The 17,477-nt window shown below is 43.1% G+C and overlaps 1 protein-coding gene across 4 annotated transcripts in view; it reads right to left on the bottom strand.

The window, feature by feature from the left end:
* The window catches only part of Kif13b (kinesin family member 13B), a 157,127-nt gene that overhangs the window by 98,029 nt on the left and 41,621 nt on the right, over positions 1-17,477 (bottom strand). For all 4 annotated transcript variants that reach the window (XM_006518622.3, XM_006518619.4, XM_006518620.4 and 1 more), the window contains exon 3: positions 3,086-3,098. In XM_006518622.3, the coding sequence (XP_006518685.1) occupies positions 3,086-3,098 (13 nt within the window). The remainder of the gene's footprint in view (positions 1-3,085; positions 3,099-17,477) is intronic.

Raw genomic sequence — 17,477 nt, 5'->3', positions numbered from 1 at the left:
GCTGAGCAAGCCAGGGGAGGCAATCCAGTAAGCTGTACCCCTCCATGGCCTCTGTATCACTCCTGCCTCCAGGTACCTGCCCTGCTTGAGTACCTGCCCTGTGTGAGTTCCTGTCCTGGCTTCCTTTGGTGATGAACAGCAGTGTGGAAGTATGAGCTGAATAAACCCTTTCCTCCCCAACTTGCTTTTTGGTCATGGTGTTTTGTTGCACCAATAGAAACCCTACATAAAACATTAGCATAACTTAAATCAAAGAAAGAAGCCTTTAGAGAAACAGGGATTCTTGTTTACAGAAGTGCCACCGCTGAGCACAAAGCTGAAGATGAATAAATAGTAGCTCTTCTTTACCAGAAACACTGAGGAGCTCCCTTCAAGTTTTAGCAATTTTATAAATTACTATAAATATCTTCTAGCCCAAAACTGCATGAAGTCAGATGATAATCACACTATATCCATGCATGCTCCACTGACAGATCCAAATTAATGAGTATTTTATACAAATAACAGTCAAATATGTCCTGATAACAGTCCTTTGTGTAGCTTATTACAGCCTTAGAGTCTGTTCCTTCTGTCAAATATGGTGCAGTGGACACTGGCTTCAAGAGGCCATGTTTGCTTCTCTTGCTAATAATATGCTTTGCTTCCTTAGAAATCAATTTGTTGAATAGGTAGGAATGGGCTGGAGTGTAGCTTAGCACTTGGTATCTGACATGTATAAGGTACCAGGTTTGATCCTCAACAATCAACTAGATTAACTGCACTAACCTGTTGATGTTAAAGTTGGAAGTTAGATTTGGTATGAAGCAGGCCTTTCATCTGAGTGGTTTTTGTGTTTGGGGGGGGCTTTCCATTATAAGTAGCAAATACTATACCATACCATACCATACCATACCATACCATACCATACCATATCTTAAGTTTGAGCTTTTTGGGGTCTGGTTTTGTTCTGAGACAAGGCTGGCCTCAAACTCCTGGATATCCAGCTGCCTCTGCCCATTGATGGCTGAGATTAAAGGTGTGCAGCACCACATGCCCAGTGCCATTTTTTTTTAATTATAAACTATTAGGTGAACATACAAAGCAGTGGGCTTCCTGCTGGCATCTGTGTCATTTCACACATATGCTGCTTTAACTTTTCTCCTCTCCCACTGGCCCCCCTTGCTCCTTTCTTTCTAAATAAACATTAGTTTTTTGAATCACAAAGTTTTCAATGAACAGAGAATACACAGTCATATTAACAAATTCGACAGAAAAATGTAAAATAGAAATAGGGTGGTAAAATGGTTTAGAGGGTAAAGGTGCTTGCCACCAAGACTGATGACCTGAGTTTGACTCCCCAGGATTCAGCAGGTGATCCCAAAAGCTGTCCTATGACCAATATGTGCTTGACACATGCTTGACACGTGCATGACAGAGTAAGCATGTGGGAGTGCACACACATGTGGCACACACACAATAAATTAATACATTTTATAATAAATAAATGTTGGTCTCCCACTTGCCAACTCCACCTCTCCCCCAGAGGAAGCAATCTGTTAAGGATGGAGGCTTCCCCTTCCGTGTTTTCTGTCTGCAAAGCATTTTCTCTAAGCAGTGAGAACAGCTCACAGAAAATGAAACATGACAAGTGTGTAACATTGTGAAGTGGTTTCCTCACATCTTTACTGGTCTCCATCTTCTTCTGCTCCAATAAAAGCAAAATTAACCCAGTACCCTTCCATAGCAAAAAGTCCACAAACATAAGAAGACCAGTGTCACATTCAAGCACCATTTCAAAGGTCACTGGGGATCCCAAAATGCATATGTACACATATTTCAGAACAGTAACAGCACAGAGTTACATACAGCTCAACCACAGGCTGTAAAACAACAAGCTCAAGAATCTAGACAAGCTGAACTTCCTGGAAGGTTTAAGTAACTCCAGAGAACTGTCCAGTTAAAGCAGGATTCCTGCTGACAGAAGACCTGCAAGAATAGGACCCATGGGGGCTCAGCAGTTAAGAGCATTTGCTCTTTCAGAGGACAGGGTTCCCAGCACCCACATGGTGCTTACAACCATCTATATGTAACTCCAGCCCCAGGGGATTCTACATCTTCTCAGCTCCATGAGCCCATGGTGCACATACATGCAGGAAGGCAAAACACTCAGATATATGAAATAAAACAAATAAATCTTAAAAACAAAACAAACAAAAAAAAAAAGATTTAAGATCCTCAGAAAACAAAGAAGCCAACTCTGCCACACAAGTTAGTTCAGTGAGTAAAGGGGTCTGCCATCAAGTCTGAGTTTGATACCTGGTGTCCAAGTAGTGTAAGAAAAGAACCAATGCCTGAAAGTTTTCTACTGACCATGCACATATGCAACACACGCCAAAAAAATTAACTGAAAAATGTAATTAAGTGATGGAGAGATGGCTCAGCAGTTAAGAGCACTGATTGCTCTTCCAGAGATCCTGAGTTCAATTCCCAGCAACCACATGGTGGCTCACAACCATCTGTAATGGGATCTGATGCCCTCTTCTGGTGTGGCTGAAGACAGCTGCAGAGTACTCATATAAATTAAAGAAAAGAAGGAAGTCAGAACCCAGCTCTAGGTATTTCACTATAGTAACAGAAAAATAAGGACTTGACTCTTTTTAAAAAAAAAAAAAAATGTAATTAAAAATTTTTTTAAAGTCTCAGATTTTGGCTCCAATGTAAGTTGCAAGCACAGTCTCTAGAAGCAGCAGGAGCCCATCATCAGGTCATCAGGGCTCCATCGGGAGCCCATGGGTCTGGCAAAGTACCCCAACTGCCTAGGAGTAAGATGAGCTGGACTGGCACAGAGTGACCAGTCTGGAACAATCAGTTTCATGCTAATCCACAGCACACAAGGAACCCATGTTAGGCTGCTAGGAGACTGGGCAGAGCTGGCCAGAACACACTGTGCCAATAAGCAGCTCTGGAGTTGTGAGACAGATGACAGCTTATTGCTTTTATAAACCGGCAGGAAGAAGGAATTTTCAGTTTTGATAAGAAAATGTCCAGTACTTCAGGAATAAGCACAGGAATCTCTTTCTACAAGCATCATGTGTAGAACTCTTACCTTTGGCTGGCCCCTGAGTTCCAGACAGCAATGTTGCCATGCACATGAAAAAAAAAAAAGGAATGAGAGTTAGCAAAAAAAAGTGTAGTTTAGAAAATTCTTTTTGAACAGCAAAAGATAATGAATGTAAACTTTGCAATAAGAAAACAAATACCAGCAGGCCAGCACACCTATAACCCATACTCAGCAGTGGAGGACGGAGGATTAGGAGTTTAAGGTCAGTCTGAGCCTCATAGCATGTTCAGTATCAGTCTTGGCTACATAAGATTCTGTCTCAAAGAGGAAGGGGAGCGAGAAGAGGTAGAAAGGGAAGGTAAAAGAAAAAGGGGATAAAAAAGAAAAAGAGAAAATACTACTTTTGAAATCAAATAGTAAATGAAAGGTAAATTAATACGAAGGAAGGGAGGGAACAGGTTAACCTGACTAACCTGTGACTCTCCCCAACAGGAAAAAGGAAGGACTTGAGTTCTGAGAACTTAGGACCCCTAATGGCTCTGCCTCTGCTTTTTTGCTCATCCTTGTATACACCTGCGGTGGTCTGAATATGCTTGGCCCATGGGAAATGGCACTATTAGGAGGTGTGGCTTTGTTGAAAGAAGTGTGTCATTGTGTAGTAGGTGTACTTTATGGTCTCCAAATGCTCAAACCCCACCATGTGGATGAAAGCCTCCTTCTGCCTGCCTTCAGATCCAGATCAAGATGTGAACTGTCAGCTCCTTCTCCAGCACCATGCCTGCCTGGATGCTGCCGAGCTTCCTACCATGATGATAATGGACTGAACCTCTGATACTGTAAGCCAGCCCCAGTTAAATGTTTGTTTGCCTTTATAAGAGTTGCCTTGGTCATGGTGTCTCTTCACATCAATAAAACTCTGACTGTAACAAACGTCTCATAAATCATCATCTTCAAAAGGTTGACCTCTGAGCCAGGTGCAAGTGCATCGCTCTGTAATCCCAGCTCCTAGGGGAAAGGAGGGTAAGCCGGGAGGACTGTAGGTCTGAAGCCAAGCCACCTGGGCTATATAATTAAATCCTGTCTGTGTGTAGAGAGATGGTTCAGTGGTCAACCGCTCTAGCTGCTCTTCCAGAGGGCTGGGATTCAGTTTTTAGTACTCACATGACAACTCACAACTGTCTGTAACTCTGGCTCCAGACAGTCTGACACCCTCTTTTGGCCTCCTCAGGCCCTAGTATGACACGTGATACACAGATATACATGCAAGCAAAATAACCATACAAATAAAAAATAATTATAATTTTAAAAAATCCTGTCTCAACCACCATCCCCTCCATGATAAACTACCTGTTGTCTAATTTCACATTTAGAACTTTCCTGAGGTTTTCACAGCAGCCAATTAGACTCTTTACCTATCCAGATCTTTGTATCCAGTGGGACTTCTGTCCTGGCTCAGGGAAAAAAGGTTACATTAAAGGAAGAACTAACAGTTGTTATTGACAGTGAGCTCCTACTCTCTGGGTCACTTGGTACATACCCTCTTCACTTGCCCACCCACTTCAACCTTCCCTCGGTCCCTCTGTCTAAAACTGCCAGAAAAATAACTAGGGCCTGAGATCCAACAACCTCCCAGAGACCCTTCACCCCAAATTACCAACTGCTATCCTTGAACGAGGCTGCTTTCATGTCCTCCCTCTCCACAGACATTAATATATACACGTACCTGTTTTTTAACCTGGACCCACACAGCAAACTCATAACCAACTTAGACTAAAGAAAGTATGCTCTCCTATTTTTTGTTGCTTTAAGATGAGTTCTCACTATCTATTCCATGCCAGTCTAGAATTTACTGTTTAGACCCAGCAGACCTCCAATATGAGCACTCATGACTTAGAGCCAAAGTGCTGCCATTAAAAGCAGGGGTCTCTCCTGGCTTGGAGTCTTCCAGATACTGAGAATAGTGATCTGGTCCTCCTCAGAGAAGCCAAGACTCCAACCTAAGCTCAAGTGGATACTGCATACACATATCTCCAGTGGTGTCCACGTGCATTCTCGTCCCTTTGTCTCATAACATTTTTCTTCTGTAAGAAATCTGATGTTTATTTGTACCAAATGAATTGAGATGAAGACAATAAATGTCTTGCAGGGGGTGACAAGAAACTGGTAAATTGGGGGCAACATATCCAACATGGCTAAGATATGAAAGAAAACCTGTTTTTCTGAGCTAACAAGATAGGGGCAAACCTCCTGACAAAAAGACCTAAACCAGGGAGATGGCTCAGAGGGCAAAGGCACTTGGTTGATACCCTGAGTTTGATCCCTAGAACCTACATAGTGAAAGAAGAGCAACTGTCACAAAGTGTTCTCTGATTCCTACATATATGCCATGACACATATGCACCCTCACAATAAGTAAATGACCACTTTAAAGCCACTGAATCTTTATAGATTTGTCACTGACAAATGCTACTATTGTTACAGGCATTTATAAACAAAGCAGATTTTCAACTGTATACCGTGTAAAAACTGCAGCCATGCATCTGAGGTGTCTGCACATTGCTTCTACAATGCTCATGGCAACTTCACATGATGTACTACTTAGTCCAGACTTACAGATGTGAAGTTGAAAAATCAGAAAAGTTGAAGGATTATCTAACACAGTGGGTCTTATGATTCCCAAACCCACAGTCTTCTTTCCATGCTGGTCAAAACAGTCCAATCCCTCCATTCTAATTATTACCTATGACCTGGTTAGGTCCTTGACAATCAACACAAACTACAGTTATCTGGGAAGAGAACCCTCAATTGAAAAATGCCTCTACCAGATGGCCTATAGACAAAACTGTGGGGGAATTTTCTTGACTAACAATGATGTGTGAGTGGGTCAAGCCCATGGTGTACAGTGCACCAGGGCAGGTGGTTCTGAGTTGTATAAGAAAGCAAGTCGAGCATGACATGAGAAGCAAGCCAGTAATGTAAGCAGCACACCTCTGTGGCCTCTGCTTAAGTCCCTGCCTCCAGGTTCCTACCTTGAGTTCCTGCCCTGGCCTCCCTCAGAGATGGACAAAAACTGTAAGCTGTCAGATAAAATAAACCCTTTCCTCTACAAGTTGCTTTTCACCATGGTCTTTATCACAGCAAAAGAAAACTATCTATGACAACCTACCATAGGGTTCCCAGGTAGAACCTAAGCCAATATTTTGGTATTTAATATGTACATGAAAAATCTTGTCTTTTCTGAGAATAAGACATACATCTAGTATAATACTTCAAGTTTAAGTAAAATAAATCAGCTTTTAAAATCAGTTCTTCCTAAACCACAACCAATAAATATCAAACTGAATATATGACTCACTGCAGAAGAATCCATGGACTCACCTGAATTCAAAGCAACCCAATAAAAACAGAAACCATTAAGTTAATTACAAGGCTACGTTTCCAACTAGGGAGTCTGGGAACCACAGCAAGCTCAGGTAACCTACGGTCACAGGACACTCCAATACATAATTATAGACCCATACAAAAATAAGCAGATTAATTAATTAGTTAATTAGTTTAACAAGACCTTGTCAACAGAGAGCTGAAATTCCATGTACCCACCACTCCCTGGTTTCAGGATCCCTTACCCAGAATCCTCAGTGAGCCCCACTACAGACACTCCTGAAGCAAAGAAAAGTTCCTGACCCATCCAAAGTGCTAGCACAAAGCATGTCTACCACAGCCTTTATTTCCCAGTTCTGCTGTACTAATTTTCTCATTGCTTAACTTCATTTTTAAGTATTTTCAAACTTACAAAAATAGTGCAAAGAAGCACAGGCTTGCTCAAGCTCTGCTACATGCTAATGACTTACAGAACCCCACTTAACAGTGACCAAAGTCAGGACAGACCTATCAACATACAACCTATTAAATAACGCCCAGTCATATCCAGATTTTGCCAACTACCGTCACTGGTGTACTTTTCCTGGTCCAGAGTCCTGGACTGTCTGAAGTCATCATGTCTTCTCCAACCCAGGCCAATTTGGCTATCATGGACACCTAGAACACTGGCCACTTTTGTCTGCAGATCATCCCTCGGACTAGATATCTAATGCTTCCTCATGACTCAAAGTCAGCCTGAGTGCTTGGCAAGTATCAACACAAATAACAGATGCGCCAGTGCGTGTATCCTACCAGGAGATGGGAGATGTCCAGGGCTCACTGTATCATGCCTGACTGGCTAGAGTATAGCACTCTCCACACTCAACGTTACCACTCCTCCCAGTGTCCTTGATATTGTCTAACAGGTGGCTCTGAGACCATGCAAGCCCTCTATCTCATCACACTCCCAACCAGGAACTTTAGCATCCAAATGCAACTCTTGCCTGCAGTGACTACTGTCCCCCAAGTAGTAAGGAGACAGCCACAGCATGGGAAATGAAAATACTAATGATCCAGGTGGATCAACATGGAAGGTGCTGCTGCTTTGGAAATGGTCAGTTTTGAAACAAGACATGATGTGCAAGGCCCTGGGTTCCACAGAGAGCATTCCCTAACCACTGACATGCAATGGTACAGTATTTCAGAAAAAAACTGATACCTATGATAAACTATTATCTTACTTGTTTTTATTGATCTTGTTTAAGGACCTGTATTCACTTCTCACTCGAAACATAAATCATACCATGAAAATAAATCAAATTATATTCCTAATTGCTAGACTAGTTATAAAGACATTCCATGGATGATTTTATATAAGTTGATAATCTCTGAGAATGTTTCATTAATTCCTCTGACAATGACAAAAATAAGATTGATATAGGATCTAAAAATAATTCATGCAATATTACATATACTTAAGACACAAACATGTCAAAATGAGTTATAAACCAACCAATTACCACTGCCAACTGATAATACCCAAGCACCATCATCTCTTCTGTCCTTCACTGGTGGAGGGGGGAGGAGGAAGAAGAGGAGGAACGGGGAAGGAAGGGGGAGTAGGAGAAAGAGGAGGAAGAAGAGAAGGGAGGGAGGGAGGGAGAAGGCGGGAGGGGGGGTCTTACTCTGTATTCCTGATTGACCTGGACTCATTATATAAAGCAGGCTGGCCAGGAACTCAGAGAAATCCTCTTGCATCTGCATCTGCCTCCTGATGGCTGAGGTTAAAGACTGCACCACCATCCTGTCAACAATCATCTCTTTCAATTCTAAAGCTTTAAGGTACTGAAATAATCACTGTTAAAAATATGCAAAATCTAACTTAGCAAGATCCCACCCTAAAACACTCTAAAACGTATAAACATCACAAAGAGCTTGAGACTGGAATATAACTCAGCCCATAGAATGCTTGTCTAGCATACCTGACACCCTGGGTTCCATCCTAACATAACCCTGCATAAACCTGCCATGATAGCACATGCCTAAAATCCAGGACTCAGGAGGTGAACCAAGGTCATCCTTGGCTACACAGCCAATTAGAGGCCAGTGCCCTATAGGAAAGCCTGTCTGAAGAAACAAAGAAAGAAAACAAAAACAAAGGGCTTGTTTAAACAGCAATGATGCTGTTTCCTCTTTGGGACTCAACTGGCAGTACCAGCAACCAAACTACAAGCTGTGATGACTGAGTTTTCTCTTGTCACTCACTCCTCCCCCAACCTCCCTTCTACACACAGAATAAACTGACAGGATTAAATCCCTGTACTGAATGAACTTGCAGATGTTTCTCAACCTTCACAGGCAGGTGTCATTAAAAGCCCAGTCCATTTTTTTCCTCAACATCTGGAATATTCCATTGAGCATCATTGAGAAAGTATGCTTGGAGAATGAGACAAAAGAGGCCTCAGTATTCAAAAACACCACCAGCAAATCAACCGAACAACTAGAACTCCACAGAACCTACTGGGGAACACTGTAAGAAGTGGGACTTCTCTTTACTATACAAGCAACCAAGGCTGTGCCAATCAGCCCGGTCGCAGCAATAGATCATCTAAGGAGGAGAAAAGCTGGCTAGGATAACCCATAGGAATGAGATGCTCACTGGGTTACTTGTTCAGTTCTGTACAACTCTTGTGTGTGTGTGTGTGTGTGTGTGTGTGTGTGAGAGAGAGAGAGAGAGAGAGAGAGAGAGAGAGAGAGAGAGATGCTGGGAAGTGAACTCAAGGCCTTATACATGACTCTTAAGCAAGTACTCTTCTACCACTGAGTTACAGCTCCAGTCCTGTGCAATACTTCTTATTTACAAGATGAAAAGAAAACATCCTAAGACCCATTACAACTCCCTATCAGTGATAGCCTGCAAGAGCACCAGAGGCTCACAATCTCTGAAAAATCTCATTCTGAGAGCAGCAGGAGTGGCACTGCTAATTCCCTGTTAGGGGCCTGCATGTCCCAGTGTAAGTAGCCCTGAGCCCCACCACCACCACCGCAGAAGGTCACACAGCTCAGTAGCCAGGTTAAACTTCCTCTCCCTTATAAAATCATGTCCATTAGCACCTGGAATTCCTCCTTCTGCAAACCAGGCATCCCCAATGCCCTGGCCCTGCCTGGCCAATGATGTACACTCACCCACAAAGTCCTTACCCACCCCCCAAAGGTTTCAGTAAAGTAGCCTTTTTTCCCCATTAAAGGCTCTGCCTCACTGAAGCTTCCCCCTGTTCTGGTTGTGTTCGCAGCAGCTTTCTCTTCCCTGGGCCTATCATGCTGCCAGGGCAGGTGGAGAAGCAGAGCCTGAACAGCACAGGCCACCTCAGCACTTCCATATTCCTCATTCCCACACCCATACAAGGCCACACTTTCACTGCTGCCGCCCTCTGACACCTCTGCTTCTTTAAGCCCTCCTGCAGAGCAGAAAACCAGAAACCAAACCATCTCCCTCAAGGATCCATCCATGAGAACCCCCACTCTCCACTGTACCCTGGCCATCCATTCTTTTTTTTTTTTTTTTTTTCCCCTAGACAGGGTTTCTCTGTGTAGCCCTGGCTGTTCTGGGACTCACTTTGTAGACCAGGCTGGCCTTGAACTCAGAAATCCACCTGCCTCTGCCTCCCAAGTGCTGGGATTAAAGGCGTGCACCACCACTGCCTGGCTCTATCCATCCTCTTGACAGCAGTTTTAGCTGTGTCATTTCAGGCAACCTGTGACCTCTAGGGAGTGAGGTTCTTTTTTTTTTTTTTTTTTATCAGGGATCAATACAAGCTTTTACTTGCTCAGTAAATAATTCATGCACTCTGTAGGTAACCTGGCCCCTGCCCAACACCCAAACTACACCGTTCCCCCACCCCTGCCCAACACCCAAACTACACCGTTCCCCCACCCTTGCCCAACACCCAAACTACACCATTCCCCCACCCTTGCCCAACACCCAAACTACACAGTTCCCCCACCCTTGCCCAACACCCAAACTACACCGTTCCCCCAGCTTTCCTTCCCCAACACAGAGCACCCACTGCTTGCTCTGGGGAAGTCGGCACGACTTTGTCAGCCTTGACTTGAGAGGCTCTTATGCATTTGTTACTTCTCAGCTTGATTAAATTTTCTCTAGTAGTAATGATTTCCTTAAACATTCCTGATACCACTCTCTTACATATGACAGAGTCTCTGCAGAAAAGAACTTTTATTACCATCCTTCCTTCCCCAAGTCATCCAGAAACAGTAAGGCAAGTGAGAAATAAAAATGCAAATTCCATAGCCAAAAACTAGGAAACCGGGCTGGAGAGATGGCTCAGCAGTTAAGAGCACTGACTGCTCTTCTGGAGGTCCCCAGTTTAGATACCAGCAACCACATGGTGGCTCACAACCATCTATAATGGGATAAGATGCCCTCTTCTGGTGTGTCTGAAGACAGCTACAGTGTACTTACATATAATAAATAAATCTTCAAAAAAAGAAAAAAAAAAAAAACAACTAGGAAAGCTTTTAAACAGAAGGACACAATATGAAGACAGGAAAAAAAAAATATATCCATAGACTTTTAAAATAAGAGTTAAAAGGGTCGGGGTGAGTGTACTGGGTATCCCAGGAAACAAAGGAGAAGAATCCTACAACAAGCAAGTAAACGATCGATCCGACTCAAGAGCACTTACTGCTCAACCATAAAGACAGGAATTCAGAACCAAGTACCCAGATCAGACGGATCACAAAAAGCTCTAACTCCAGCTCCAAGGAATGTGAATGGCCTCCTCTGGCCTTCACAGACATATACATGCATATATATTTACAAACACATACATAAAATAAAATACTATTTTAAATAGCCAGTCTGCCTTCATTATAAGAAGGTTTAAATTTGGCCAGGGAATACTAATCTACTTTCCGTGCCTTCTTCTTCTTCTTCTTTTTTTTTAAGATTTATTTATTTTATGTATGTGAGTACACTGTAGCTATACAGATGGCTGTGAGCCTTCATGTGGTTGTCGGGAATTGAATTTTTTTAGGACCTCTGCTCACTCTGGTCAACCCCGCTCGCTCAGTCCCTGACTGCTCCTGCCCAAAGATTTATTTATAATTATACATAAGTACACTGTAGCTGACTTCAAACACACCAGAAGAGGGCATCAGATCTCATTACGGTGTGTGTGTGAGCCACCATGTGATGTGGTTGCTGGAATCTGAACTCAGGACCTTTAGAAGAGCAGTCAACGCTGTTACCTGCTGAGCCCCCTCACCTGCCCCCTCAGTGCCTTCTTGGAAAGCATATACTGAATGATGCACACTCACCTGAGTAACTACAGACTCAAATGACAAAGGTTTGTCTATAGAGATTGCTGCAACTTTTTTGGACTAGTACAGGAAACTTGTAACTTTTACTTCTCTGAGTTCTCTGATGCTTTTTAAAACTTGGCTAGGAATGTAGCTCAGCTGGTAGAGGGTCAGCCTGGTATGCACCAAGCTCTGTGTTCAATTCTGAACATCACATAAATCCAGCATTTGAGAGAGGAAGGCCAAGAGATCAGTAGTTGACGTCATTACCCTCAGCTGCATAACAAGTTTGAGGCCAAACTGGGCTACATAAAAAATTTTCTTTAAAAAAAAAAAAAAAAAGTAAGTAAATAAAATAAAAAATAAAACACATCCACACTAAACAAGGGACCTCCAACACAAACGTCACATTCACAGAGAGAATGTCATCTGCTATCAACTCTAATTGAAGTAATGAGCAAATCTAGAACTCAGAATGAAGTCAGGAAACGTGGGAACCTCAAAGGAAAAAACAACAGTATGTGTGGGGTGTGTGCCACACGTATTCATACATACTGATACATGGGAGAGGGCTCATTTCATGATGCAATGTTGTCTGCAGTTATAACTGACTAGTGAAGAGAAAATTGAAATTTCTAATTCATTTCTATAATCACTCCCCCAAATCTACTATTAAACAGGAGTCCCCTTAGCTTCCTTGGGTTCAACTGAAGATTCAACCTCCAAGTGCGGCCAGCTTCACGACTCCCGGGAAAACCCACTGCGCAGCTCAGTGGAGGCTGTGAGGACGGTTCCCACCTCTCTCAAGCCTGCTGGCTCTTCTTCCTCCTCACTGTCATTCATTCAGTAAATACTCGCCTCGGTCACATGGATCATGGCTTTTGTTTCATTTTGTTGGAGGAAGGAAGTAACAGAGTTTTACATTCTAAACTCTCAGACTAGCATCTGCAACCTAAAGCAGATTAGGATACAGTGCTCTACCAGGAATTCTAAGAGTTATGTCTCGGCCTGTGTCTGGCTAGATGACAAACTCTAACCCTGAACCTCTGTACCACTCTGCCCAGAACAGTCAGGCCTTGATAAAGGACACCTAGCTTCCTTTAATTTTGCTCCACTTACTACTTAATATCAATGGCTGGCACAGGGCAGGACCCTTAGAGTTACGTGGGCAAGGATGCAGAGAGGAACAGAGGAGAATAGCAATGACTTGGGGAAGAATGATGGGAGGCAGGAGCAGCAGGAAAGAAAGCCGACCAGCCATGTGAGAATTCAGGAGAGTGGCCACCAGTCACTTCCCTGACTGGACCTGGGGTAGCAGGGAAAGGTTCAGGAATGCCCAGCCTTTGAGGTAGCCAAGGCATTTTAAAATTAACTCTGTGTGATTAACTCTGTGTGTGTGTGTGTGTGTGTGTGTGTGTGTGTGTGTGTGTGTGTGTATGTGTGTGTGTGTGTGAGTGAGTGTGTGTGTTTTCCATATACAAGTCCAGATAGCTCCTGGGCAGGTGCATGTGTGTGACCTGCCTGGAGCCAAAGCGTTAGAAAGTACCTTTGTCTATAACTCCATTTTCTGTGTTTTGAAATGAAGTCTGTGTTACACACTGGCCTCAATCCATCTTCCTGTTTCCACCTCCTGGAGAGCCAGGACAATGGGTTTGAGCCTCTGGAATATGCTGCTTCCTATTCTGTGTGGAATCAGCCCTATCTCCTAGACTCTCTAGCACTCACAAAGCCTCTGCATGCCCAACCTCAAAACTTCAAGGATTGAGCCCCCACCTTGTAGTGCATCCCAGAAGAGCATCAACCGAGTATCAGTAAAATGGGACAGGCATGGTAATTTATAAACTTATTATATCACAAATTTCACCCATCCTAAGTGTATATAATTCAATGATAGTTAGCAAATGGCTAACTGCCACCTCCACAATGGATGCTCAGAACACCTCCATCTTCCCAAAGGAAGATGTCCCAATAGTCAGGCCTACGATACGTCAGGCTCTACACTAGACTCAGTCTACCATATGCTACTGTAGATTTGCTTTTTCTCCTTGTCTTTTCAGGACATTTATTATGAAAAGGAGTACACACGATACTGTCTCTTGCATCAGGTGTCTGAAGTAGCGCTTTTGTGAGGGTCATTCCTGAGGAGGGTGTTATCAGCACTGGGTTTCTTTTTATTGCCATATTGTATTTTGTTTATTCATTATCGGCCATGCCTTTGAACTGCTTCCAGTTTAGGGTCACTAGAAAGCACACTGGTAGAAACATTTAACAATAAGCCTTTGTACATACATTTCTTTTTATTCTTCTTGAAGAGATAGCTAAGAATATAAATGTTAGGTCACACAGTGTGGCTGCTTATGCAGAACTATACTTACATTTTGGAAAAGTCAAACTCCATACCAAGCATATGTTACTGACTGACGTGTTCCAGCAACACATAAGAGTTGGCACTGTCTTTCTGGTAACATTCAAGTTGGAACACCAGAGCATCTCACTGCAGCTTTTGTTTCTTCTGAGAAGGAGTCTGGCTGTGTAATCCAATTCTCCTGGCACTGCCTCTAGATTGCTGGGACTACACTCGCTGCCATGATCAGCTATTGAATTCTGATTTTTTTTTTGGGGGGGGGGGGTTATGAGACAGGGTTTTTCTGTATAGCCCTGGCTGTCCTGGAACTCACTCTGTAGACCAGGCTGGCCTCAAACTCAGAAATCCGCCTGCCTCTGCCTCCCGAGTGCTAGGATTAAAGGCGTGTGCCACCACACCCGGCCTGATTTTTTTTTTTTAATTGAGCACACACACACATCACAAGAATGTGGACACTTGAAGAGGCCTCATTAGATTCCCCCTTAGAAATGAAGGTGCATGTGTTTGTGAGTTGTCCAATGTGGATGTTAGGAGCCAAACTTGGGTCCTCTGAAAAAGCAGTATGCATTCTTAGCGGCTCAGCCATCTCTCTAACCCTGTGAATTCTTATTTTAAAACTACATTGTGGATCTAGAGAGATGGTTCAATGGTTAAGAGCACTGGCTGCTCTTCCAGGAGCTGGGTTTGATTCCTAGCATCTATATGATCACTCATAACCGTCTAAAGTCCAATTTCAGAGGCTTCAACTCCCTCTTCTGGCCTCAGTGAGCACTGCATATACTTGATACACAAACATGCAGATAAAACACCCATATACATTAAATAAAAAGAAAATGTTTTACCCAAGGAGCTGAAGGGGTCTGCAGCCCTATAGAAGGAGCAACAATATGAACTAACCAGTACCCTCAGAGCTCCCTGGGACTAAACCACCAATCAAAGAAAACACATGGTAGGACTCGTGTCTCTAGCTGCATATATAATAGAGGATGGCCTAGTTGGCCATCAGTGGGAGGAGAGGCCCTTGGTCTTTCGAAAATTCTATGCCCCAGTATAGGGGAATGCCAGGGACAGGAAGTCGGAGTGGGTAGGTTGGGGAGCAGGGGGAGGGGAGAGGGGATTTTCAGAGAGGAAACTAGGAAAGGGTATAGCATTTGAAATGTAAATGATGAAAATATCTAACAAATTTTTTTAAAAAGATAATTTTTAAAAAATATAAACTAAATTGTACCCAGCATATACACCACTGAATACAGGAGCTTGAAAATTGCTTATAAGTATTCATCTTCATATGTTGGCATTACATACAAACAAAAAACTCCCTAATCAGTACTCCTATTTCAGAATAGGCCGGTGTGTAAGAACTTGTTGCCAAAGGCAGACAATGCCAAGAGACCAAGGAAAGAGGCAGACAAACCAAGCTTGGGCAGCACACTTTATCACAGAGCACATCTCTTGCAGTATCAAGACAGAAGTGTCTCTTCATGTCATGGCAGAAGCAGGGACTTCTATGCTAAGCTACATTTAGATGGCTGCAGGCACACAACATACCTGAATTTCCAAAAAGAAAAAGAAAAGCTATTAATATATCAAATATCAATCAAGAAATGTACTAGGGATCGACAGCTGGCCATGAATGCTCAATTGATTGTCTTAATCGTTGTTTATCAAGCAAGATTTGCATCAAGTGCCAGGGTCACCTAGTTGGCATGATGGTGGTCACAACCAGAACAGCTAGGGTTATATCTGGATGGCCTGCTACCATTCTCCTTTCACAGCAGTGATAAAGGAAGATATATCTGAGGCACTGTTTAACTTAGTTTAGGTCTCTATGTTTTTTTAACTTAATAAGAACAACAGAAACTGCCAGGTAGTGGTAACACAAGTCTTCAATCCCAGGACCCAGGAAGCAAAGGCAGGCAGATCTCTAAGTTCAAGGCCACCCTGGTCTACAGAGTGAGTTCCAAGACAGCCAGGGATACACAGAGAAACCCTGTCTTGGAAAAAAAGAAAAAAGAAGGAGGAAAAAGAGGAATAATAGAACCCAGGGTGGTGATATAGGTCAGTGGTATAATATCTGCCTAGCATGCAGAGGGTCTGGGTTTGATTCCCAGCATATACATACATACATGTATATATATACATAAGAGCTCTTTTTGTCACTACATGTCAAATGCCTGCCAATTTTTACTTCTCATAACCTACAAAGTAGGTCTTGAGCTGTCTCACTGTACTAAGGCAGAAAGATCGAAGAGTCAATAACTCATTTATCAACAATGTTGGGATTCAGACCCAGGAGTACCACTGGAAACTATGTTCTTTCCACTTTAACATTTGAAGTTAGTCCCTTCCTAACACCCCACTTCCTCTTACCGTCCAGTCCCCTAGCCATGCCACAAGATGTGGGAAGACAAATTAAGACAATGTAGTTTAGGAAAGTGGAGAAGAAAGTGCTCATTTTAAATGACCTGGTTTAGATTTTGTATTTTCCCCCCTTACTGTCTTTTCTCATCTTTAAATAGAGTGTGCAGCAAAAGAAAACAGGCTCAATGGAAAGCTGTGGAGACGTGTGTGCATGAGGCACAGAGCTGATGTTTCCACAGCTCTTGGTTCAATCTTATTGAGAGATCCCAGTCCTTACTCCTTCTGTTGTCCTGGTTACCAACCTACATTCACTCTTCCACAATGGCCTTAAAGAACCAAGTGCAATGAAATGACCCTGACAAACACAACACTGATAAGTAACTCTCCAAGGAGAACTGCTGCCTAGATAGCCCGTGTAAGCACTCACAGCAGTCCACCCGGGATTCTGCTCCCTACAACAAGAGCAGTACAGTAGTTTCAAGCCCAATACTTCCTATCTTCCACTCATTCAGCAGGGGCAAGGTACTGAAGAATAAACCCATTTGGAAAGCACAACCAACGCCACTTCTCCCATAACGTCATCAGTATGTAATGTGACACAGGGTAGTCACAGAGGCCAAGACTGGGCTTCAGAACTTAGAAGCCTGGGTCTGAATCCTGTCTACTTCTTTTATGTCACGTAGGGCAGCAACCTTAACCTTTCCAGGTTCCAGTAACAAGGAGACTAGAGAGATGGCTCAGCAGTGAAGAATGCTAACTGATCTATAAAAAAATATGGATCCCAGTCCCAATCTCTGGCCTCTCACAAACACTTAAAACTCCAGCTGCAAGGGATCCAATTCCACCCTTCTGACCTCAATAGTCACCTGCATGTGCACATATGCAGGTACACACACAAATAAATCTTTTAAAATTATGTAATTAGGGGCTGGAGTGATAGCTCGGTGGTTAAAAGTCTTTGCTGCTTATATACAGGGCTCCAGTTTGGTTCCCAGCACCTACACGGTTGTTCACCCTTAATCATGTAACTCT

This window comes from Mus musculus, chromosome 14 (genome assembly GCF_000001635.26).
Source record: "Mus musculus strain C57BL/6J chromosome 14, GRCm38.p6 C57BL/6J".
NCBI classification, from domain to species: domain Eukaryota; kingdom Metazoa; phylum Chordata; class Mammalia; order Rodentia; family Muridae; genus Mus; species Mus musculus.
This window is presented reverse-complemented; position numbering and strand designations above follow the sequence as displayed.